This window comes from Leguminivora glycinivorella, chromosome 9 (assembly GCF_023078275.1).
Source record: "Leguminivora glycinivorella isolate SPB_JAAS2020 chromosome 9, LegGlyc_1.1, whole genome shotgun sequence".
Lineage (NCBI taxonomy): Eukaryota > Metazoa > Arthropoda > Insecta > Lepidoptera > Tortricidae > Leguminivora > Leguminivora glycinivorella.
In genome coordinates this window covers 21382141-21407679 of record NC_062979.1, presented here as the reverse complement: position 1 = coordinate 21407679, position 25539 = coordinate 21382141, and the positions used below count along the sequence as shown (strand labels likewise).

Below are 25539 nucleotides of genomic sequence, written 5' to 3'. Positions count from 1 at the left end.
AATTAATTTCAATAAATTATATTATTGCTTAATAATACGTCGTTCTTCTTCAGAGAAAACATATCAAATTGTCACAGAAGAAAAAGATAATATGAATCTCAATATCATTAAATATGTAATTTACCTACACAACATAAAATATAAAATATTTGATGTGCTTTCTTATCTGAACTGTGTCCTCTATACATAATACAATTATTTGTTACTGAAAATGTATATAAATTTGGTAACACGAAAGGAATGTGTCATACACACACGTCCTGGATGGTGGATCAAGATCCGCCTCAGCATCATGGATTTTATCAGCGTAACAATTTTTATCATATTTCTTTATATAATGGAGCTCAGTGAAGCCACATTCTATTTTTAGTTCAAAATCATCCATTTTATTTAAATTTAGACCACTGAGTGCTTATATTATCAATCTTAAAATTAGGATGAACGTAGGACGATATTATGATTATCAATACAACTGATAAACTTTTAACCAACAAATTTGAAATTTTAGAAAAAAAAAATACATTTTTATGAGGACTATTTCGTTACTTACATTAAACTGGTTATCCTCGTTCGGTCGTTATCCTCCTATCATCCCAGTTTTTATCAACATAAGAGCGGAAACAGTCGAAGGGTAACTTTTTGTATTTTATTTTTTATTACTTTGACAGTTTGACACACGCTTTATATCGACTGAGTCATTCCCGGATCGGCATGTAGATATTGTAGATGTGGGTTCACCGTAGGTAGAGGGTAGGTGGATAGACACTAGATATGCTAATTCGATTATTGGAATGTCCTTAGACAAATATTTACGTAATAGTTTCGTGATTCATAAGGTTGAAAAGGGATATAATATATGTATGTTAGGCAACCGATCAAATAATAGGTCTTTTGGAATAGAAGTTTTGGTGTAAGAAATTTTGAAATTATTGTGCCAGCGTAAATTAAATTAAGTATTTGATGTATAATTGTCATTCGTCAAAACTGCTTAATAATGTGTCTCATAATTATATGATAATACTAGCTTTTACCCGCGGCTTCGCTCGCGTTAGAAAGAGACAAAAATTAGCCTATGTCACTCTCCGTCCCTTCAACTATCTCCGCTTAAAAAATCACGTCAATTCGTCGCTCCGTTTTGCCGTGAAAGACGGACAAACAAACAGACACACACTTTCCCGTCTATAATATTAGTATGGATAAGCCACGTACGGGCTCTAAGGACCTACTCGTTACATCTCGTATCTTGCCTTGGTGCCAAAAAGTGAAAAAAAAATATTTAAGAAATAATTTACCACTAAAAACCGCGAAAAGTGTTTCTTCTGATTTTTAGTCACTGTTTAAAACATAATTTACTCTAATCTATCTATAAATTATGGAAATAGTACACTAACAGTAACTGTTTAAGTAGTAAGTCCAAGTAAGTGCCAAGGAGTGGAATTCCTTGCCGGCGGCTATATTTCCGAGCTCATATAACCCGGCAACCTTCAAATCAAGAGTGAACAGGCATCTTCTGGGCGAGCTCACTCCATCGTAGGCCACGTCTTTGCCTTTAGCTAGTCTGTTGCCAAGATTACTCTTGTCCATTTATAAAAAAAAGTATCCAAATTCCCAAACTATGATTAACACTAAATTAATGTTAACCAATTGATCGACGGCGAAGTTACGTCTAATTCTGTCTGTAGTTCGTAATAAAGGTATTAATAGTTCATGAGTTCACGAACTAAACCGATGTCGGTGAGAACTACTTCATATCTAAGCTGTTTGGGTTTAAATGTTTTGTTGATAATTAATATACATTCTGGATTAATTAATTTACGTGGTCTATGACCTTTGCTTGATAAGCGTCACTGACTTTTCTTTTTAATATATTTCACATGTACCTATAACAGTGGTAGTAGGTATAGGTACATCATCATAATCACCATCATCATCAGTAGGTACATAATCTCGATTTTTAAAACTATCAATTTTAACCAAATTTTTTAACGAAACCTTATCTAAGAACGCTCTTTCGAAAGAACTTTCATATATAAAACATGCGAGGCTTTCAAAATGTAGACAAGATATGAAACAATAATCTTACGAACAATGTTTTCCGATCATCAGAAATAATCTAAGAATTTTGTGAGTACCTATAGCGTATTTATGTCTATTATTGAGTACCTATAGCGTATTTATGTGGGTGCGTATCGGGGTGTGAAACAAAAAACACCTTTTGATACAAGAAAGGCTTATGTGCTTTTAGAAATAAATAAACAAATAGTACAGGACATTCTTACACAGATTGACTGAGTAACACGGTAAGCTCAAGAAGGCTCGTGTTGTGGGTACTCAGACAACGATATATATATTATATTTATAAATACTTATATACATAGAAAACATCCATGACTCAGGAACAAATATCTGTGCTCATCACACAAATAAATGCGGGCTTACCGGGATTTGAACCCGGGACCGCGGCGAAGCAGGCACGGTCACTACCAACTGCGCCAGACCGGTCATCAAATAAACGTTAGTTTTGGTATTCAACCAAATAAAATAACCTTTGACGGTTCTTCTTATAGGTCCGGGTGCGTATCAATAGTTTGTGTAAGGTTAGATTTATTATCTTCAGAAGAAACTAAGGACTTTGGCGTGAGAAACAGTCACATGCCATCCGCTTTCCTTTGTTCCTCACATACGTATTTATTCCGCGACCGTTCTCAATTTCACTTTCTAATAACATATTACCTTTAATATCAATTTGCCGGCCACGATGAGTAATTACCGACCAGCCTAGCCAAAGTGACAATACGTCTCGATGGATACGCAGTCTGGCTTTGTCGCTCCACTACAGAAGAGCGATATGAGCTAGGCGAGCTAGCTACGAAGAGTTGTGGCGTTGGCTATGTACCCTGTCCAACTCTTGACAAATGCTTTGTGATATACGTACCGTAAAGATCGGATTGGTCTCGCATTCCGGGATGTAGGGCGTTCAAATCCGTGATCACGAGAGCTAGTGTGTGCGTCGACCTTTGACTGATTTGGAGTAATTGGGTAAAGATGGCTAGACGGTATTATTCCGGGCGTGGAATTGCCAAACGTGGGTATTCCATGTGAAATAGTTTATCGATGGGTCTGCTGAAATCAAGCGTATAAGCATGGTCGCGCGATAAAACATCTGGCCGTCCATATCGCACTTACAAATAGTGTCGGGCCGGCCAGATATTTTATCATTTATCGCGCGACCATACTTGCCTGCCAGGTAAAGCGAACTGTAGAAGTTCATAAAGAGGATAATATATTATGTAGATATGAGTAAATGAGTACATGGATTTGAATTTTTAATGACCGATGACATTATGATATTTTTCTGTGTTATATAATATTTTCTTGCTTTGTGATAATTTTATGATATTGTAACTTAATTTATTAATTTTATTTAGCTTGGCATGTGTATTTTCTTTCTTTGTAAATGACGATCCTTATTGGGAGACACAATTATTTTTATTTAGAATTTATTATGTAATTTTTGACGATCATGATGAGAAGATAAACATAATTTTGACATGTAACAAATTTATAGTGTAATTTTTATCATGAAATAAAGAAATCTAAATCTAAATCGATGTACATAATAGGCTAGTTTCCTACGAGTCAACTCAGCTTATTTTTAAGAACTGTCAAAACGTTTTGCTAATATGGAATTATGTACTATGAAATACTGAGGAGTGACGTCACGGCCAATTCCTTTACTTTATATCTTTCTCTTTGACTTATTAAATAGAAATTATGCTTAAACATAACTACTATCCATAGTTCTCTTCTAATTATGTGGTGCTTTATTTCGTGTACTGTATTATAGATAGTTTTGATACATACCTTTTTTATGTACATACTTTTTATTTGTCTATAATAGTTTTTAAGTTTATTCATATTTTAAATTTGATTTGTTTGTTTACATTTTTTGACATTGCTTTTTTACCGTCAGTCCGCTGCGGAGTGCCGCAGGGCTCGGTCTGTGGGCCCCTCTGCTATCTGATGCATGTCAACAGCCTTTGCGGAGTACTGCGCCACTGCTCTGCGCACATGTTTGCGGACGACCTGTGCGCGCTACGCGCCGGCACCGACCTCGAACAAACATGCCGACTCGTTCAGGAGGACGTTGATGCCGTCGTCAAGTGGTCTCACGACAATGGTATTGTATTAAACGCCGAAAAGACTAAACTAATACTAATACATTCTCCTTACCTGATACCTTCAAACGTTACTCCATCCATTTTCACACATAGTTTTAACTGCTTTCATAATAGATTGATAGCTTGTAACTGTCAACCTATAGAAAGAGTAAAGAGCGTTACATATCTCGGCATGAAAATTGACGAAAACTTCTCCTGGACGTGCCATGTAGATCTCATTTGTAGCAAATTAAGAATTTTATTAAGTAAATTTTATCATCTTAGTCATAAAACCCCTATTCGCACGTTAAAATGTATTTATAATTCTTTAATAGACTCCATCATAAGCTACGGTCTTGACTGCTATGGCCTCACCTTTAAAACGAATATAGAAAAACTAGAGTCAATACAAACCCGTTTCCTCAAACTACTTGTTAGCAAAAAAGTCAGAAACAATTGCAAAAAAGATTACAAACAATTATTCAAAACATGCAAAATTTTACCTGTGTCATTAAAACTTAAATATATGTTACATAGCTTTGAGGAACCATGGCAATCAAGACCTTATTGAACAAGTTAACCATAGCCATAACACCAGAGCCGTATCAGCAGGCAAATATGTAGTTCCTAGAGTGTCGAATTACTACGGTGATAGGACACTTAAAAAACGCATACCCTACTTACTGAACTCATTGCCAAGTGACATAACACAGGAACAAAACAAAAATACCTTCAAAAGACGGTTAAAAAAGTATCTCTTAGAAACTCTATAAGGGATCGTCTTCCTGCATTTATGTTTCATCATCATTCCCTTGCCCTTTTCCCATTATTTGGGGTCGGCGCAGCAGATCATCTTCCTCCATTTCTCTCTATCAGCCGTCATTTCCATACTAATACCTTTCACTCTCATATCGTTGTTCACACATTCCATCCATCTTTTCTTAGGCCTTCCACTACCATTGTATCCATCCACTTTCATATTTACCACTCGTTTTATAACATTGCTTTCATCCCTCCGCATTACATGCCCATACCATGCTAATCTACTTCCTCTCAATTTCTCTGTCACTGGCGCTACTTTCAGGCTTCCTCTTATATACTCATTCCGAATCCTATCCAGTCTTGTCACACCACACATCCATCGCAACATTCTCATTTCATTCACATGCAGTCTTCTCTCATCATTCGTCTTGGTGGCCCAGCACTCACTACCATACAGGACGACAGGTCGGATAACTGATTTATAAATTTTCCCCTTCAGCCTGAGAGGCATTCGGGGATCGCAGGTTGTGCCTGTAATCTGTCGCCATTTCATCCATCCTGCGTTAATCCTGTGCTGAACTGCTCTGTCGATCTCGCCATCTCCCTGAATGAGGGAACCCAGGTACTTGAAATCCGAGCAGGTAGGCAATATTTCGCCATCTAGTGTCATGGCAACAGGGGCGGAAAGACCGCCGAAGTCACAGTAAAGATACTCTGTTTTGGATCTACTGTCTTGATCTTGAAGATGCCAACATTTTCCAGCCTCTGTTGCCACTTCGCTAACCTGCCTTGTACCTCGAGTCCCTCTTCTCCGACAAGCACGATGTCGTCGGCAAAGAGCATGCACCAGGGTGCCTCTTCCTGCATGTCCGACGTCAGAGCGTCCATTATAAGCACGAAGAGGTATGGGCTCAATGAATTTATGTTTATGTTATTTTAATGTTTCTCAAATGTCAATTTTGATGATATCTGACTGTTAACCTTAGAAGTATTTGATTTCTTGACTCCACAGTCAAACTTATAACATAGTTTTGTGGAGCACTGTATATTTATACCATTAGGTTTTAAATTTAAACTTCCAAAACTAAGTTACACTGAACATTGTGCCAAACTTCACTTGCTACCTCTTTACGTCCGGCGCAATATCTCTGACGTAATCTACGTTATGAAAATTGCTCAAAACTATGTTGACTGTCCGGATCTCCTGTCAAGCTTGAAGTTCTCAGTCCCCTCACGCCTTTCGTCTCGCGCTAAACGAACGTTTCATATCCCCTACGCTAACACTAACTTTAGGAAGAACTCCTTTATTATAAGAGCCACTAAGTCTTTCAATCAAATTGGTAAGAATCGAGACCTCATCGATCTGTTCTCTGACAGTTTTGCATCAGTACGCACACTACTGACCCATGACTTCTCCCACTGTTAATTCTCAAATAACACATAAATGTTTTTTTTTTCCTTTTTCTCTTATTCTCTTAAGTATTGTTTGTTTTCAATCATTGCTCAAACTCATTACTGCTGTAGGTACTTTAAATACTGATATTACTGATACATATGTAGTACTAGATCTTCAAATATATTTCAAAATTTTCTGTAACTTTGCACGCATGTACTTTGCCCAGTTTCTATCTGTGGAAACTTGTTATTGGCTCATTGTTTTTATGTTATAAGCCTTATTGTAACTTTAGCTGTAAGTTTTCCTAACAAATAAAATAAAATAAAATAAAATAAAATTGTTACCTTTTATTATAATAATTAAATAAATAATAATAAAAAACGCTAAGCGAAGCCAAAATTCTTTGTGATGTTCTCTATTAAATTTTACCTATCCCTAGGCTATCGAAGTCTTTTCTTTCCCTTTAACACTGTATAAACTATTTTATTTTAATTATAGGGAACTAGAGCCTATTATGTATTGGGTTGGTAAGAAAGTAATGAGCGAATCATAACCAATATTGTAATTTTTATTTAATTTATTATTTTAATCATTTATCAAAAATATAACGGCCTTCGTTATCTACTACTTGTCTCCATCGTTCTGGTAAAGAATGAATAGCATCGGCGAAGAAGTTCTTAGGTTTAGATTCAAAAAACTCAGCTATGTACTGTCGTAGATGGGCTTGATCATCGAACTTTTTTTCATTCAAGGCATTGCTTAGCGATCTGAACAATGCGTAATCCGTAGGTGCCAAGTCTGGAGAGTACGGTGGATGAGGTATCACTTTCCAACCTAGCTCCAATAGCTTTAGCCGAGTCACTTTTGCAATGTGTGGGCGAGCATTGTCGTGTAAGATAAAAACTTTAGCATGCTTTGGACGATTCTGACAGATTTTTTGGTTTAAATTTTCAAGCTGATTACAGTATACTGATGCGGTAACAGTCATTCCACTTGGTAGGAGTTCCCAGTGAATAATACCATGAATATCCCACCAAACGGACAGCATAACTTTTTTCGGGTGAGGCTCTGTTTTTGGTGCCTCTATTCCTTTTTCGTTTGGAGCTAGCCACTGACGTTTGCGTGTGTGATTTATATATAAGACCCATTTTTCATCTCCAGTGATAAGATGGTCCAACCAGTTAAATGTGCGGCGAAAAGACAGAAGTTGTATGCAGATATCGGCACGGCGGTTTAGTTGATCTCTATCAAGTTCGTGCGGTATCCAAACACTGTATTTGTAGTTTTTTCCAACTCGTGTAAATGTGTTTCTATGGTGACATGAGAGCAGCCTAACTCGGTAGCAAGAGTACGACTCGTTAGCCTCGGATCTCCTTCAATTAAGGTTTTTAATTTGGCTACATCAATCTTCACCGGTCGACCAGACTTAGGTTGATCTGATAATGAAAAGTCGCCACTACGAAACCGCTGGATCCATCGTTTCGCCGTGGCCTCAGACACAACTTCAGGAGCAACACGCTGACATATATTACGCACTGCTTCGGCGGATGAATGGCCAGACTGAAATTCATATAGTAAGCAATGCCTTACATGCACTTTTAATTCGTCCATTTTCTTCCTTCTATTAGCTCGGCGACAGCTAGTGAATGACTGACGAGAAACTGTGCGACTCGCCCTTTATATACTTTCGACCATAGAAGATTCTAGAACTCTCTCAAAAATTTTATGTGGAATTCAATCGATCGCTCATTACTTTCTTACCAACCCAATATTTTTCTTTACTAACTTGTGGAATTTTTTCAGCCGTGACCATCGATAGGTCTAAACTTATTGGCCAAGTATTCCGTATATTTAGGATTGGATAATGGATATGCGCTCGGATAGTTGTCAAAGCGGACCCCAGGCTCCCATGAGCCGTGGCAAATGCCGGGATAACGCAAGGAGGATGATGATGAATGGATATGCGCTCGCTGCCTCAAACGAACAGTATTTTTAATAGGCGCTGAATTAGATTTAATTAAATTCTGTGCAAACTTTTTGTAAAAAGTTTAAATAAAAATCAGATACTTGTATTGTAGTCAAATAGGACATACATAAACATACATGGCAAGCTCAACAAAATTGCAGATAACAATAGGAGGCGATAACCAGTATGAAAGATGGGAATATTCCCCGATAACCTGATACCATCGGTGACCTTCCACTTAGGTACCGTTTACAGTCGGTACCGGTATCGGACCATCTTCCCGAAGGCATGAAAATTCAATGTTGGCTCAGGTTAAGAAACACCTAAGTAGTATAATGGTTGAGATTGACCGTTTATTTTACTGGCGGATGGGCCGTGAAATAAGAGCATAACCTGGCAGACTGTTTTAGTAAGTACTAGATGTTTATTCTCTTAAGGTACCGTTTAGATGAAAAATACACTAGTTAGCACAGAACTAGATTTAGATAGAAGAAACAAGTTCATCTATTTGTATAGGGGCCGAGCGTGTCAGATTTTGTACTGAAGTTGTTACTTACCTGTGATTTTAAATATGTCTCAGGCCTCTAAGTGTTCATAATTTTTGTGTTGTTGTAATTAAATATCACGTAACGAGGCATTTTTAATGTTTTTGTTGACTTCAACTTACAAAATCTGACGCACGAAAGCTGCAAGCTGCGATTAAAGACGGACAACTCAGTGGATTTCACTGAGTTCATTTGACACGCTAAGTAGATACGTTTGCTTGATCTATGGTATATATGCTAGTTAGCAATACTATAGCAATAATGAACGTGGAATTTCCAAAACTTGACACCAATCGCACAATTTTTAGGGTTCCGTACCAAAAACGTACAAAAGGAACCCTTATGATGCCGCTCTGTCCGTCTGTCTTTCTGTCTGTCTGACCGTCTGTCACATTACTTAATATCTCGAGAATAACTTATGCTATCGATATGAAATTTGGAATAGTTATGAACATTGTTATTTTTTATGTTATAGGCAGCAAACTAGCAGACGAGCCGCCTGATGGGATGCAGTCATCGCCGCCTATGGATATACACTATGTTACATAATTGCCGAAGATAAATCCTACGGCTAATACATTACCTTCTATAGTACCTTTAATTTTCATGGTGTTTATTTAAAAAAAAAACCGGCCAAGTGCGAGTCGGACTCGCCCACCGAGGGTTCCGTACAAACTTTCTTTCAAACTACCTAGTAAAAATAATCTCATATTTTCATATAACTGTAATGACTTGACTAGAAGACAAAAGTATAGGCACTAATGAGTATTATTGTGTATAGCGCCATCTCCCGGTCAATTTGCTAACTAATTTGCGCGACCTGGTTTTTCAAGGATAATTCTTTATAATGTTAACCGATTTAAACAGTTTTTACTTTATTGGATAGAAGATGGTTTACGTAACATCCCGTATTAATTTGAAGTACGATGTGCATCCGCAAGGGTGGGTAAATTGAAAGTAAAAATCTGAAAAGTTTTTTGTGAATAAAAAAAAAGGTATTCAAAATACAAACACGATTATATTTTTCCTGTAATATTTAGCATAAAACCAATGTTTACAAAAATTTTCATAATTTTTCGTTGGTAAACTTCGGAGATAAGGGGGGGGGGAACGGTATTTTTTTTTACATTTTCCTTCAAAATTCATTTTTTTTCCACAACAAAAAAAATATAAAAATAGCTTATTTACGTTCAATTTGAGCTCTTTCCAACGATACCCCACTTGACCTAGTAACTTGAAATTTACAGTTTGCCCTCCTTTCATTTTGGCCATTTTCTACAATTAAAATTAATATATTTAAAAAAATTATACTTTCTATTTGTAGAGGTTTACAATGTTCACAACTATTCCAAATTTCAAGTTGATAGCATTAGTAGTTCTCGAGATATTTAGGAATGTGACAGACGGACAGACAGACGGACAGAGTCGCACCATAAGGGTTCCTGTTGTACCTTTTTGGTACGGAACCCTAAAAAAAGGAAGTGGTATTCGTAACCGCTATTCGATACCGGTTATGCTCTTAAATGGATCACCAGCATTAATGTTACACCCTGTATAGCGACGTCAGAAAGTAGCTCATTCCACGACTTGCACGTTCGGGGCGAAAAGTTGGTTACTTACCTTTATGAATATAACTAGATTTTGCCCGCGGCTTCAATCACATTAATTTTAAAATTACGGATAGCTCCATACCAAATTCCACCAACTATTTTAGGGGAGTAGGGGGTTATAAAGAGACCAAAAGTAGCCTATGTCACTCTCCATCCCTTCAACTATGTTCACTTAAAAAATCACGTCAATTCGTCGCTTCGTTTTGCCGTGAAAGACGGACAAACTAACAGACACACACTTTCCCATTTATAATATTAGTATGGATACAGCCACATCAACCTCAAAACTATAGCACAACTCCCACTCACTTCGTAATTACCATATCAATTACAATAGGACAGATATCAAAGGCACTAAAGTCACTGTAATTCTACATACTTACCATACAACAAACAGGCCAATAAGAACTTACACTAGTATCAAAATGACAACTTAATGGTGTCAGTCAGTCATAGTGCCTTTCACTTGTACATGTCCGTTCTAGAATTAGAAAGAGCGAGACGCAATATAGCTGCAAGTAAATAACATGATTCAAATATCTACAGACAGTGTACATTCAAATTCCTAACATAGATTCAAAAATAGATTCCGCGGCAATCAGGCCGTCTTAAAACTCCATTATGTGGTGTATCATAAAGTATATTTATGCGTACATAGCAATCTGTGACTTCTGCTAATCACCATCATCTAAAATATTAAGCGAATCGCGAAGATTATGATTAATAGGTACTGTCCGCGCACGAGTTCCGTGCACGCGGAAAGAATGTTAGGAATGTTGGGTGACATGACCGAGAGCTGTGAATTTGTCGATATAGTTGTCGATTATATGCAACGGATTTTCGTAGGGCAGATTAGGTACTTTTTTACTTATTTTAATCAAATTAAAATTAATAATCCACTTTTAATTCCATATGTACGTACAATTGATATAATGAATTAAAAAAACTAGTGTAATTATAATATAGTTATATATTTAATCATAATAACCGGATAAGTATGTGTTTAAAAAAATATTTTTAATTTAATTGTATATTGCTTTTAGTGGAGTATCTACGTACATATCTACATCAATTGTCAGGATTTTTTTGGCAAAAACAGAACACACTGACCAACTAGACAAAAGCTAGAACACTGATTAAAAAGAACTTAAAACTAACATGATTATATTTATTATACTATTTAATTACTTACCACTTATAATTAGGCACTATTCGAACTAAAATGCGTGTTAAAAACAACTAGCAACTAATAACATAATGATAAGTATCTACTAATGTTTATTTTTTTAATTAGGCACTATCACTGTCACTCTCAAAAATATTCGAACTTGATGAGTTTGTACTACTACTCGTATCCTCGCGTACTTCAATGATGAATGAATCGATGACATCCTCCATAACGCCATCTCTTTGCCAGTAATGCTCCTCTAGTACTATGACATGGTCATCATATCCGCACCAATCTGCTTGTGTGACTTGCATAATAGCATATTCCGTAACTTCTTTTAGTCTGGCTAAAGAAAAGTCGGAGGTGACGTTGTTTTCCCTCACGAGCCTCTTAACTTTTGCCCACGCGAGCTCTATGGGGTTCAAGTCGCACATATAAGGTGGCAATCGCAATACATCGTGGCCATGGCGTTTTATTAATTTGTCCATTTTAAAAGTATTTTCAGGGGCCTTATGCAATTCTATTAAGTCACATAAATGGTCTTTTCTCATCGTAATATCGGCCATTATATTATTCCTGGTGAGCCAATCTATCTTATCCTGTTTTGTACTAGATTTTGGAGGTAGTTTATTTTCTTGAACGCTGTGGTAGGGCGCGTTATCCATCACAACGACGCTGTTTGGAGGAAGGCTGGGCAATAACATTTCGATTGCCCATTTTTCAAAATTGACACTGTTCATTTGTCCATGGTAGTCACCGGAGGCGGTGCCAGCTTTAAACAAAAGTTTTGCTCCGTCTAAAAAGCCGCTTCTCGATCCTTCATGGACTAAAATCAGTCTCTTTTTAGAGCTAGTATCAGTTATGATAGCGTGAATATTATCATCTCGCCAGCATTTTTTAAATGTTAAATTATTGTCGATCCATGTTTCGTCTAAGAAAAATATTTGGCGATCATTCTCCCTAAACTGACGTATTTTTCTTAGGTAAACTGATCTAGCATACGAAATATTTGGTCGTTCTATCAAAATTCTTCTTTTACTTTGGCATTTCTGCCACTTGTAACCCATTTGTTTTAACAACATTCTCAAGCTTGTCACACCCCAGGGAAAATTAATTTTGTCTCGTAAAGCTAACAACAGTTTATTGCAGGTTGGCACTATTTTCTTACTCAAATAAAACTCTTCGATGCAGCGATGTATTACTTGACGATCAAAGTCATCCACATTCACAATGTTCTCTCGCTCAACGGTCTTGCCCTTTTTAGATGGAGATTTCAAACATCCTTGCGAATCTACAGGCTCTTTTTTTATTTTTGACAGCACTCGTTTAGACAAGCCAGTGTAATATGCTGCACGATCAAGTGTTTGGTTAATACTATGCGTATATTTATTTAACCTTTTTTCTTCTTCACATTTTAAAAGAATATGTTTTGCCATATTGCGTGCCTGACTCCAAATCACAAACAACTTTTTTCTCTTCCTGTTTTCTCCAAAACTCGTACTGGCAGTTCCATTTACGCTCATCTTGATAAATTTGAAACGAAAGTTCACACTCGGTTTAAAAATCTAGGAGCACTAATGATAGGCTCGACCAGAAGGACATGGAGTCACTGAATGCGAATGAATTTAGTACCGACGGCTGCACTCCGTGGGCCCTTGGTCCATCACAACGGCCAAGCAGATGGCATCGCTTTCTCACGCCGATAATGACCCGAAAAAAGGTATTAGACAAAACAAAAAAGAGAGGTAATAAACACGTAACGATAACAATATGACGCTAACATCAATAACACAAACGTGCAGAATAGCAGATGGTGCGTAACAATAAACTTTACGACTAGAGAATTAGGTACTTAAGTAAAAAATATGTGGTTTTTACCTCAAAAATAAACTAAAAAAAGACTAAGTTTGGGAGAGTGTAGCTACAAGAAAATTTACAATAGTAAATGGACTCAATCGACAAGATTCGATAAATTAGCATTCAATTCGTCCCCAACACTGTTTTCGGGCGAGCGTGGGGTGTGATGCGACGCACGGGCGCGGGGTACACCCTCCCTTTACCTCAGCCCCCGAATGCACGGAACTCGTGCGCGGACAGTACTTGTTTAAGCTGGGTACAGACTAGCCAGTTCTACAAAAGAGAGTTTTTCATAAAAAGTTTAATAATTGGCGGTTATGAACTATGTGGACACTGTGAAACAATTGCAAGAAATTAAAGCTTTTTTTTTACTTTATTTTATGAACTATGTATAATAAAATATCGTGTATTTTAAGTCATAGACAATATTATTACTAATTATATGTATGGTCGTAACCTCACGAAGAAGCCTGCGTTTCGGATACTCGGTTGTAAAATATTTTGAAAGAAATATAGGTTATTTGCAGAAATTCTAATTTTTAAAAAAGGTTGGAAGTAATTGTTCGTGGACGATTTTCAGGGTAGCCGCATATTAAATGGAACCGGAAATCCGCCAAAAACGTTATGAAAAAATGTAATATTTTATAACGTAAGTCTATCCTCAGCCTTATGTTAACGGGAAACCAAATACAAAATAAACGAACAATATGGCCATTAGCAAGGTGAAGCAATAGCTTTATCAAGTACTTAAAACAAGTTAATAGTTTCACAGATAATAAAAGTATGAATAATTGTCGGTTCTTATAAACTTGTACCTAAGTGGAACTGATTTAAATCTTAATGCTGTGGTGGCAAAATTTAATAGTCAATACTGAAAGTTATTACGCTTGAGAAGCGCTGGAGGCCTAGCGGTAAGAACGTGCGACTTACGATCGGTCGCGAATTCGAACCCCGGTTCGTACCAATAAGTTTTTCAAAACTTATGTGCAAAATGTCATTTGATATTTGCCAGTCGCATTTCTGTGAAGGAAATCATCGTGATGAAACCGGACTAATTCCAATAAGGCCTAGAGTTACCCTTCGGGTTGGAAGGTCAGATGGCAGTCGCTTTCGTAATAAAGTAAGTAAGTAAGTAAGTAAACACTTTATTGTACAGAAAAATAATACAGCACATAATATTTAAAATAAAAAGTTTCAGTACAAAGGCGAACTTATATTTTAAGGGATCTCTTCCAGTTAACCTTTGAGCATTTGAGGGAGAGTTTGAGACGGTAGACATCCACATAATACAAAAACTACAAAATAATAACAATACATTTTTCATTCCTTAGTCTAACACGCAGTATATATTAATAAATATATAAATAATCAATAAATATTTAATATATATAAAATATATATATACTACTTACAAAAAGTAGGACATGAGACCTTTGGTAGCGGAATCACATGCGCAAGTTTCCAAGACGTAGGGAAAGAGCCAGAAGAAAGAGAAAAAATTATTATACCGGCTAGGACTGGCGCAATAATATCCGCTACCAGCATGATCATGGCCAAGCTGAGCCCATCTTCACCAACAGCTTTAGTTTTTATGGTACGAAGAATGGCAAGAATCTCTTGCGGTGAGATAGGACGGAACTGGAACAAAGCTGAATCTGGCCGAGGAACATTAGCTAGACGGGATAATGTCCGTTGCTTAACTGAAGAGTCAAGATCGACCGGGGAGGAACAAAAGTGTTGATTTATGGCTTCTAAATCTAGGCTACCTGCATGATCTTGTTGACTCTTGCCCACCCCAAGAGATTTAAGAAATTTCCACAGTTTTTGGGGTGGACAATCATCAATGGTCTGGTGGATGTAACGACGCCTAGCATCTCTGCATGATTTATTGCACCGATTGCGCAAGGAGGTGTATGCACACTGTAAAACTAGTGCCTACGCCAAATCTTGGGATTTGTTGTTAAAGCGGACCTCAGGCTCCCATGAGTCGTGGCAAATGTTGGGAAGAGAGAGGACTGAAAGTTATTACGCTATAATATTAGTTTAATTAATAATACGGGATACAAGACATATAAACGTCCCTTAAATTTCCAATTTATCATTAAATCAAGCAGCAAATTATTTTACAGTTACACTCCTCTCTCTTAATATCTCATAAAAAATATAATCATGCAATTTACGGGAGCCGTTGGTCGAAATAAGCGATTCAAAATATAAATATAATATAATTCTCGGTCTGTTTCCTTTATCGGTACAATAAATGCAATGGGCATTAATTTTTATTATATGTACTTACCTTCGCGAAACTGGTTTCATTACAATCGCTTGCCGAGGAGAGCAAAAACCAACATGCCAATCTGAATGAACACTGATATTAGAACGATATTTTATTATTTGAAAAGTTTTATTTGGTTATCGTTTGTCAAAATTTCTGACGAGTTCATGTCATCGGTAAGTTGTAGCAATGTACAAATTACAAAATATTCTCAAAATTTCCGGAAATTAGGTACTGGAAATTTTCATTAAAAAAAATTCATTGTCATTGAGATTCTCTTTAAGATTACGATGTATAATAGAAGATTATTACTATCATGATAGTTGCTTTTTAACTACACTGAGACTATAGCGCGTGCCGTGGAGACGGGAGCTAGTCTCCTTGAATAATAGAAACAAAGGAGTTTAACAGATTACGGCAAAGGCCAAAAACCATCTCAGAAAATTCATATTTACTTATTATGATTTTTGACAGGCGCTTACGAAAGGTTTTTAGGTATTTAGGTTGATTCAAGATACATAATTATACATACAGCGTTTATTTTTGATATTACCACATACTTTATGGGTCATTAGTAAAAGCCCTAAAGTATTTTTTAATTAAATCATATTATGATTAAATTAAAAAATACTGCACGCTGCCGTCCTATCACTAAAACCCATCTAACCTACAAATGATAGTTTTGAGATATGGGCAAAAAACATAAAAACCCATATCTCTAGGAAATGTGTCGATTTAGTCCAGATTTCTTTTATTCTTAAATTAAAACTAAATTCACGCTAACATTATTTAAAATCAATTTAATTAAATATTGTTTAATTTATTAGAAATTCGCCATTTTGTGTTTAAGTTATGCAAATAATTCCTAAAATATGTATGATTTTACTGTTAAAACACGGTTAAGTATACTTTAGCCGTTTTTTAGGATTGAATAATACATAAAACATGGCTTAATAACGGCAAAGTAAATTTACGTGTTTATAGTAATCGTAACTGAGCAATGCATAATAATCTAAAAACATAGCTTAATAACCGCAAAGACACTAAACAATTTTATACTATCGTATATGCTCTAAAAAAATGCTGTAACCGTTTTTAAGCTATGCAATGACTACTAACATCGAAATAATTTGTATGCATTCCTAATCTAAAAGCCCTCTATATGACAAACCAGCGACGATTACTAGGTTTTAGCATTGTCATTCTTTTTAAAAGGAGTTTATCATTTTAGCAATGTCCCGTTTACCTGCAGTACCTGCACTAAGTTTCAAGAGCAATTCAATTTGTTAAATGAATAAAAGACAACTGTATCATATTATAACCATTTATTTGTATGCATAAAAAACCTCGTTATAAGTTATGTTACAAATTAACATATTTAAACTTAATATAATATTCTAACATTAGTGAAAACTAACATAACATTAATATGAAACAATAAAATTCGCTTTTAACATTGCAACAAATCAATTAGCTATACCGACACGGCGAAAGGTGTCGCTCTTGGATATCCAAAGTTATTCGTATTATTACTATAATACACTATTAAAATAATGTTTTTATTACCGAGTTATATAAGGTTAAAAACGGTTGACATTGGCAGTTCTTACAAAAAGAAACACGGATTTCATTTTTTATTCGCCAAGCAAGTGAAAATTGTTAAGAGGGCATTCAACGAAAACGTCGTAATAATGTAAAATTGATAGTTTTAGTCGGCAAAATGCTACACTTTCCGTCATCTAAAAGACTTATTAAGTTCAGGATTCGATTAGGACATCTTCTTAACTTACATGTTATGAGACTGGATTTTTAAAAACTAACTCACTTAATTAATTATGATTTTTTTTCTGGTGCATGTTTAGGAAAACCCGCGAAAAGTGCTGACTTAGTCCGTCTAATTTGTAAAATTTGGATAGTTTTGAATGCTTCAAGTGGTAAATTTGTATTATGTATATCCTGTACTACAATCATCTGAGACTACTTCTTTGTTATAAGGCTTTAGAATAGAGTAAATGAGGATATGATGAATCCAATTTGTTTCAGAAATCACCTCAGAATAAGTGTCAATTTCTTCGAAAACTTACGTGTTTTTGAAGTAGTTTTAATATAAAAATAATCTGCAACGCTTACTCAAACAGATTTTATGCAAAAGTTTTCTATTAATTGCAATTTAATATTTTTGACGATTTTTTAAAAATGCCTCCTTATTACCGGTTACGCGCGCTTGCGATGTCAGTACCGCGGCAGAGCTTGTAGAGGCAGGACGTATGTTAGTCCGCTCCGCACGCGGCTCGACGATCGCGAAGTTATTTTGTCATTGTGTGCGGCACCCGCCGTGTCCAAAACCGCACTTGTGTGCGTGTTTGGCTGTACTGTTGCATGTATACTGCGACCGAAAACTTTGATCCTTGGGTTGACGACTTTGTAACTAACTAATTAACTTGACTAATATTTTTAGTAAGTATTATTTATTATTGAATATCATTTGAGGTTACTGACTCGTCTCAACAAAATCTTTGACAATAGATGGTACTCAGGATCTGATGATGAAGTCAGATTCAGATGGTAGTCATGAGTTCTCATCAACCAGGTCTTGAAACCATTTCGTGTTTGGGCTCGTTTGATTCGCCTCAACAAGATCTTTGATAAGAGGTGATGGTACCCAGGATCTGATGATGAAGCCGGAAGGTAGTCATGAGTTCTCATCAACCAGGTCTTGAAACCATTTCGTGTTTGGGCTCGTTTGATTTGCCTCAACAAGATCTTTGACAAGAGGTGATGGTACCCAGGATCTGATGATGAAGCCGGAAGGTAGTCATGAGTTCTCATCAACCAGGTCTTGAAACCATTTCGTGTTTGGGCTCGTTTGGTTCGTCTCAACAAGATCTTTGACAAGAGATGGTACCCAGGATCTGATGATGAAGCTGGAAGGTAGTTAAGAGAATTCATGAACCAGGTCTTGAAACCACTCCGTGTTTGGGCTCGTTTGGTTCGTCTCAACAAGATCTTTGACAAGAGATGGTACCCAGGATCTGATGGTGAAGCCGGAAGGTAGTCAAGAGTATTCAACAACCAGGTCTTGAAACTCTTCTGTGTTTGGGCTCGTTTGATTCGTCTCAACAAGATCTTTGACAAGAGATGGTACCCAGGATCTGATGATGAAGCTGGAAGGTAGTCAAGAGTATTCCACGACCAGGTCTTGAAACAACTTCGTGTTTGGGTTCGTTTGATTCGTCTCAACAAGATCTTTGACAAGAGATGGTAATCACTCTTTTATACTCTGGCGCATCCACTGTCTCAGTGTGTCAACAGTCAACTAAAGCAGGTAGGCGTAGCGTAGAGTTGTATTTCCTTACAAAAAACCAATACATAGATGTGGACCTTCCTGTGCTCCATGCAATTAAAACAACATAATATTTAAAAACCGGCCGAGAGCGTGTCGGGTCACGCTCAGTGCCTACACTGAGCGTGGCCCGACACGCTCTCGGCCGGTTTTTAAAGCCGCGTTGGTAAATAGCCGCTCGGCTCTTCCGTAGTTTTCCATATTTTTCAAAAATATAGAACCTATCAAGTTCAAAACAGTTTTCCTAGAAAGTTTATAAAGTTCTACTTTTGTGATTTTTAAATATTTTTTTAATATATGGTTAAAAAGTTAGAGGGGGGGACCCTTTTTTTCTTTAGGAGCGATTATTCGCGAAAATATTAATATTATCAAAAAACGATTTCAGTAATTCATTTTTAAATACCTATCCAACAATAAATCATACGTTAGGGTTGAAATGAAAAAAAAATCACTCCCTACTTTACGTGTAGGGGGGTACCCTAATAAAACATTTTTTCCGCTTTTTATTTTTGCACTTTGTCGGCGTGACTGATATACATATTGGTACCAAATTTCAGCTCTCTAGTTCTAACGGTCACTGAGATTATCCGCGGACGGACGGACGGACGGAGGGACAGACAGACAGACATGGCGAAACTATAAGGGTTCCTAGTTGACTACGAAACCCTAAAAACACATTTTAAATATTAAACTTATATTGACCGGGATATAGACCGTGAATATAAGTCTAATGAAAATAACCGTGAATCATTCAAAACTCTTACATTTTAAATATAAAAAAAACTACTTAAAATTAAAGAAAACCGATCTTAGTTCCATTATATACAGAGTGGGGCCTGTAACAAAGGCGAAGAATTGAACTGTAGGCTATTCTCCTTATACTGATATTCAACATTTATTCAGTGACTTTTAAAAATTATGAAGTCTTTAAATTTTTAATTTTTCATACAAAATAAATATTAGCTTCAATGTACGCCATTATTGTTGTCATTGACGTTGTCTGTCACACTTTAGACTTAACAGAATTCGCAATACATTACCTCTTAGAAAAAACTTTCAAGGGTGATAAAAATCAAAATACTAGTACATTACATCAGAGGCCGGGAAAATGAGGATTTCCGGCCAAGTGGGTATATACGGCCGAGCGAGCGTGCGAGCGAGGCCGGATAGGGATACGAGGCCGGGAATCCGTTTTCACGCCGAGGCATGTATAGTGCTTTTCTCAAACATACAATGAAATTAAAAAAAAATGCTCTAAAGGACAATATTTTATAAAAAAAAGTTACTTTGCAGGCCTAGGCCTAAAAAATAATATGAAATCCCTTTGCAGTCCTCTCGAGTTGTTGCGCCCAAAAAGCGATACTTCCCAGCCCATTTTAAGGAACGTAAAGACAATATTTCATTGCATGTTTGAGAAAAAGTTATTTTTAAAAGTCGCCGAACAAATGTTGATCAGTATAAGTGCGTTTTCACATTATCCGATCCGATATCGGATGTCGGACCGATATCCCATACATTACAGGCGCCATCTTGGATTTTTTCTATTGAAATGCTTCCGACATCCGATATCGGATCGGATAGTGTGAAAACGGCTTAAGGAGAATAGCCTAGAGTTCAATTCTTCGCCTTTGTTACAGGCCCCACTCTGTATATGTACCTAGAAAACATCATCATCTTCCTTGCGTTATCCCGGCATTTGCCACGGCTCATGGGAGCCTGCGGTCCACTTTGACAACTAATCCCAAGATTTGGCGTAGGCACTAGTTTTTACGAAAGCGACTGCCATCTGACCTTTCAACCCAAAGGGTAAACTAGACCTTATTGGAATAAGTCCGGTTTCCTCACGATGTTTTCCTTCACCGAAAAGAACCTAGAAAACATATCATATACAAAATAAAATAAAACTAAGAAAACGGATTATATTCATTATACGCGATATAATCTGATTCCATAAATTTATTTCATGAGTAACTATCGCGGTGACAGAAGACAATATTATATACACAATTTATTATATTATAAAAGTTTTTTAATTTATTTCTTCCAAGGCTACACACGTTTTAATAAAAAAAACTGTGATAAGTTTAATAATTAAACTAAAAGGTCAAGTATTTATGCACGAAATCATGTATGCAAATATGTAATATATATGGTGGTGTTTTTACGCAAGTATCAATAATGGTTAGTCCGCAACGCCACTGACGGCGTGGCGGTACCGACCATGAATGCTATCCCTTTCGCTCTAGCCGCACGTAAGGTTGGTTCGAAGAGGATCGCACGCTATGTCTGTACCGCAGGCTACAATCGTTATGCTTCTGGTTATAGTGTGCGTCTGCACACAGGCGCACGCCAGCGCCGCCGGCGTCGAAATGCGAGCAAGCAGATTTTTTGAAAGCGCTCTTAAATGATTAAAGAAGTTTTACTAAACTTACTGCTGGTGTGATGACTTGTGGTCGGTTTTTCGGTATTCATTTTATTCGCAGATCTCTGTTATCATTTGTATCCTGAAGTTCGTAACAAGCCTAAAAGAAATAACATTAATTAATTTGATTTTTGACTGCATTATTAAATCAGCTTGACGGTAATATAATGTTGCGCAAGTAATCCATACCTACATAGGTACTAAAACATTTTAAGGTAAATAAATGCTTACAAAATGTATGTGGCTATGGCAATGCCTACATAGCAATAGGATGGTACAATGTAATTTCTTGACTTTTTTGTTTACGCTTTATTTGTACACAATAGTTTTAACTGGGCTCTTGATCGAATAACTTATGAGTTAGGATTTACTTGTCGCGGCAAACGTGTGATAATACGTTAGCAAAACGCAAGTTGTGCTTGAAAAAAACCTTAAAAAAAGATATTTAACACTTACCTGGTCTTCGGTTTCTTAACATTTTAAGGAAAAAATGTTCATTCACCGGTCACTACAGCCTTCGCACAACCTTCTGCGCGCGAGCCGCTCGGCCGACTGTCGGACTCTCGGACTGGCGCAATAACTTTGGAAGGTATACTTTTACAACTAGCGGGGTTTTAGCGTAGCTTTGCTGGTTTGTCCTGTTTCAGTGTGGCATTATGAATATTTTTTAGTAATAAATTCACCGTAAAGCGCAGTAACTAGGTTTTAGTGATGTATTTGTAACCGAAATTACAATGAAAGTCTTTAAATACACGGTTAAAGGACTTTAGCCATGTTTAAGCGTAGTATTTTATTTAAAAAAGTGAATGTTATAAAATGTAATAACGCAATTAAACGGCTTTAATGGGAATTTATGAAGCTTATGTCAAGTAACGTTGTTATAGTTATGTATCGTGTGATAAAACTATGAAGATAAACAACTGCTAAGCGCTTTAATATAAGTTATAGAAGACAAATGTGGGTTTGCGGTTTTATACTATTGAAAAGGGTTATAAAATAGTGCACTTAGCGAGGTATGTCGACTCTGTATCTCGGTAACTAAAAATGATAAAAATATGATTCCAAGACCAGTCGATGGGGAATTCTTTCCTATTTAAGAATATTTATCCAAATGAAAACTGGTAATATGCAGCTTAGAGGGGTTTTAGTGATCGGACGGCAGCACGCGCAATGTATTACTAATTTAATTTTGTTTAGCGACGTGACTTAACGTAAGAACTGTCAATTAGTTCCGCGTGTTCCAGATGTTAAATAGGTGCACGCAACACATTGCTGCTCAATATAAATTTCTTCAAAAATTAATTATGCTCTAGTAGATATACGACCAAACATATAATTATTTGTTGTATGGGTTCTTAGCACTAAAACCTTGGTCTGGTTAAAGTTTGAGGTGATATCAAACATACACGGTGTATATTATGCAATGTATATTATGAGCAACCTTAGATTCTAAGGTGTGAGGATGAATAATCTTTATTTTGTTGGCGCAGTAAGAAATGCATTTATGCACGATGTGTGGGACTCACTTTCTCTCCCCAGGCGAGAGGGGGGAAACTTGGCCTTACCCACTTAACCCACTACGGCGTTTCCCCCTCTTTATATTCTTTCGTGAGGGTGATGCATCGGGATCGAGATCATTTCACCACGGCGCCCTCCGGAAGTCTCGACTTGTGGCCAGGTCACCCATGGAAGGGGGATCAAAAACCCTTGATCCTACCCCCCTTATTGAGGGGGGTAGGATCGCCCTACCCTGCCGCCTGAAACTTACCTCTGTGCCTTTTTCTGCGCCATTACTTCTTTGCAGAAGGAAGCAAATGCATTGCAATTCCTCTCGATATCCAGCATAGCCTCCATTATGCCGCGTAGCAAGAGATTCACCCCCGTTGCTGTCCTAATCCTAAACAATAGTTATTTGTTTTACAAGGGGGCAAAGTTGTTGTTTAACCGCACGTACCAATATTGAAGCGCGAGCAAGCGTAAGATTCCAATATTGAACCGCGAGCGTAGACAGTAGTTCAAAAAGCGGAATCTGGAGCGTTGCGAGGGTTTCAAGGCATAGAGGTTAAACAAACTTTGCCGCCGAGTGAAACATAAAATTTTTCACCACACCAACACGAACAAAATACTGACTATAAAACCACAAACTAAATCAAATCTATATATTTATTCATTATTTATAATTCAAAATCATCATTTGGGTATGGGTAATTTCTACCAGCCAGCTCAAATTATCAAGTTGAAATTTGTATGAAATTACTTTGCACTCTTGTGGATAAAATGCAATTTTGCTATCTGTTTTCGAATAGCAAAGTAAGCCTTTATCAGTTGGTGTGGTGAAAAGCTCTTTCCTCAGCCCAGCGACTGCACTCTTCAAGTGAGCGGTGCGATTCTAGAAAGTGGCTATTAAGATCATTTCAAACTAATTCTTTGGAGCAGAGTCCATTGAATTGCAGATTGCAAACATGATCAGTACAGCGGCGTTTTAAATAACTCATGTCGGTTTTCATACCGTTATATCGTAAATAATCAACGTAAAACTTTTATAGCGTAAGATTTAATCAATGTTTATAATTCTACAGAACCGTGTTTTTCTGATATAACCTAAAATGGCGGAAGCGAAGACCTTAAGTTAATTTGCTGTTAAATACTACTCATTAAAGAGTCCGGGTCCAGTTAAGTAGCGGATTCAGATTAGGGTTTATGGTGCTTAGCCAAGGTGTCAATAAAAATTTGCACCATGGCGTAACTTAAGAAGACGCGGTATAAGGTGTCTATTACATGCTATTACGTAGTAATTTTTGTATTTTCATTTCGGAAACGTGACATTTCATGATGTGAATTTCTTGTGAAGTCTAGAGTGGCACACTTTACCGGCATGTATTTAATTTAAGTTTTGTTTGTAAGTACTCTCTATGTCTATTTAATTCTTTATTTCCTGCTACCCTAAGGTTGTCTGGTAGAGACCGCTTACAGCGATAAGACCGCCTGTTGCTACCTATATGTTTATTGTCTGCTATTTGTAATCTGTTATCCTTGTGGTGCAATAAAGAATATTTACTTACTTACTTACTTACCTACTTACTTACTTACTTACACTGTCATTCTGTTAGGGACTGTATGACTTCAAAACCCTTTCAAAATGTTTTTTTTTCCTTAGAAGCACTTTCTTTTGCGATTGGAGGCAAACGAACTGATGGTAACCGATCACTGAACAAGAACTTACATTGCGTTGCCGGCGTTTAAGACTCTTTTCTTGAGGGTTTGAGGGCGACAGTTCATTCCACAGTAGTTTAGATGTGCGAGGCAGCAAGTTTCTAAAGTAAGGAACGTCTTATTGTTATTATTCTACTTAAGACTTATAAATGAGAGAAACTATTTATAGAGAACGTATTTGTTACATCTATTCCAAACGTTCTGGGATCAGAAACAGACATATATCAGGAACCCCGATCGTTTGCCGTCAAATATCATTATCATTAAGTGATGGATGGCTAATTCTGAGTGATATCTGATCGAAGAGCGAATAAAGATGCGTGGGACAGTTGCTACAATGGATCATTTGGAAATGCCGGTACGACACAGTTACATATAGTTGGACTAGCGAAATATTGAAATATACGACCGACTACGACGAGATATATTTGACGACCGGTCTGGCTTGGCGTGTAGTTGACCCTGCCTGCTAAGCCGCCGTCCCGGGTTCGAAACCCGGTATGGGCGTTTATTTGTGTGATGAGCACAAATATTTGTTCCTGATGTTTTCTATGTATATAAGTATTTTTATATTATACATATTGTTGTCTGAGTACCCGTAACACAAGCCTTCTTGAGCTTACCGTGGGACCCAGTCAATCTGTGTAAGAATGTCCTATAATATTTATTTATTTATTCATGTATCCAAAAAGCTACGTGTTCAATATAAGGTCATAACTGTCTGATAGGTAGAGACAATATGTTATCACCTGAACTTGAACTTAGTAAGGTTTGACTTTGTGGGGCAAACTTGCAAATACAACGTTGTTTCCGTGTAAATAT

General features: G+C 36.8%; 1 protein-coding gene across 1 annotated transcript; it reads right to left on the bottom strand.

The window, feature by feature from the left end:
* Positions 1-11729: 11729 nt before the first annotated feature.
* Positions 11730-23358, bottom strand: LOC125229345. The gene is made up of 2 exons (XM_048134164.1): positions 23273-23358; positions 11730-12297 (listed from the first exon to the last, which is right to left on the bottom strand). The coding sequence occupies exons 1-2, from the start codon at positions 23356-23358 to the stop codon at positions 11730-11732; spliced, it is 654 nt and encodes a 217-aa protein (XP_047990121.1).
* Between the last annotated feature and the right edge of the window lie 2181 nt (positions 23359-25539).

Bases quoted from the DNA above. Each gene is read 5' to 3' on its own strand.
- LOC125229345 (XM_048134164.1), bottom strand. From the start codon at position 23,358: ATGGAGGCTATGCTGGATATCGAGAGGAATTGCAATGCATTTGCTTCC. The intron at 12,298-23,272 runs GTAAGTTTCAGG...GTTATTGCCCAG, and splicing joins GCGCAGAAAAAGGCACAGAG to CCTTCCTCCAAACAGCGTCG.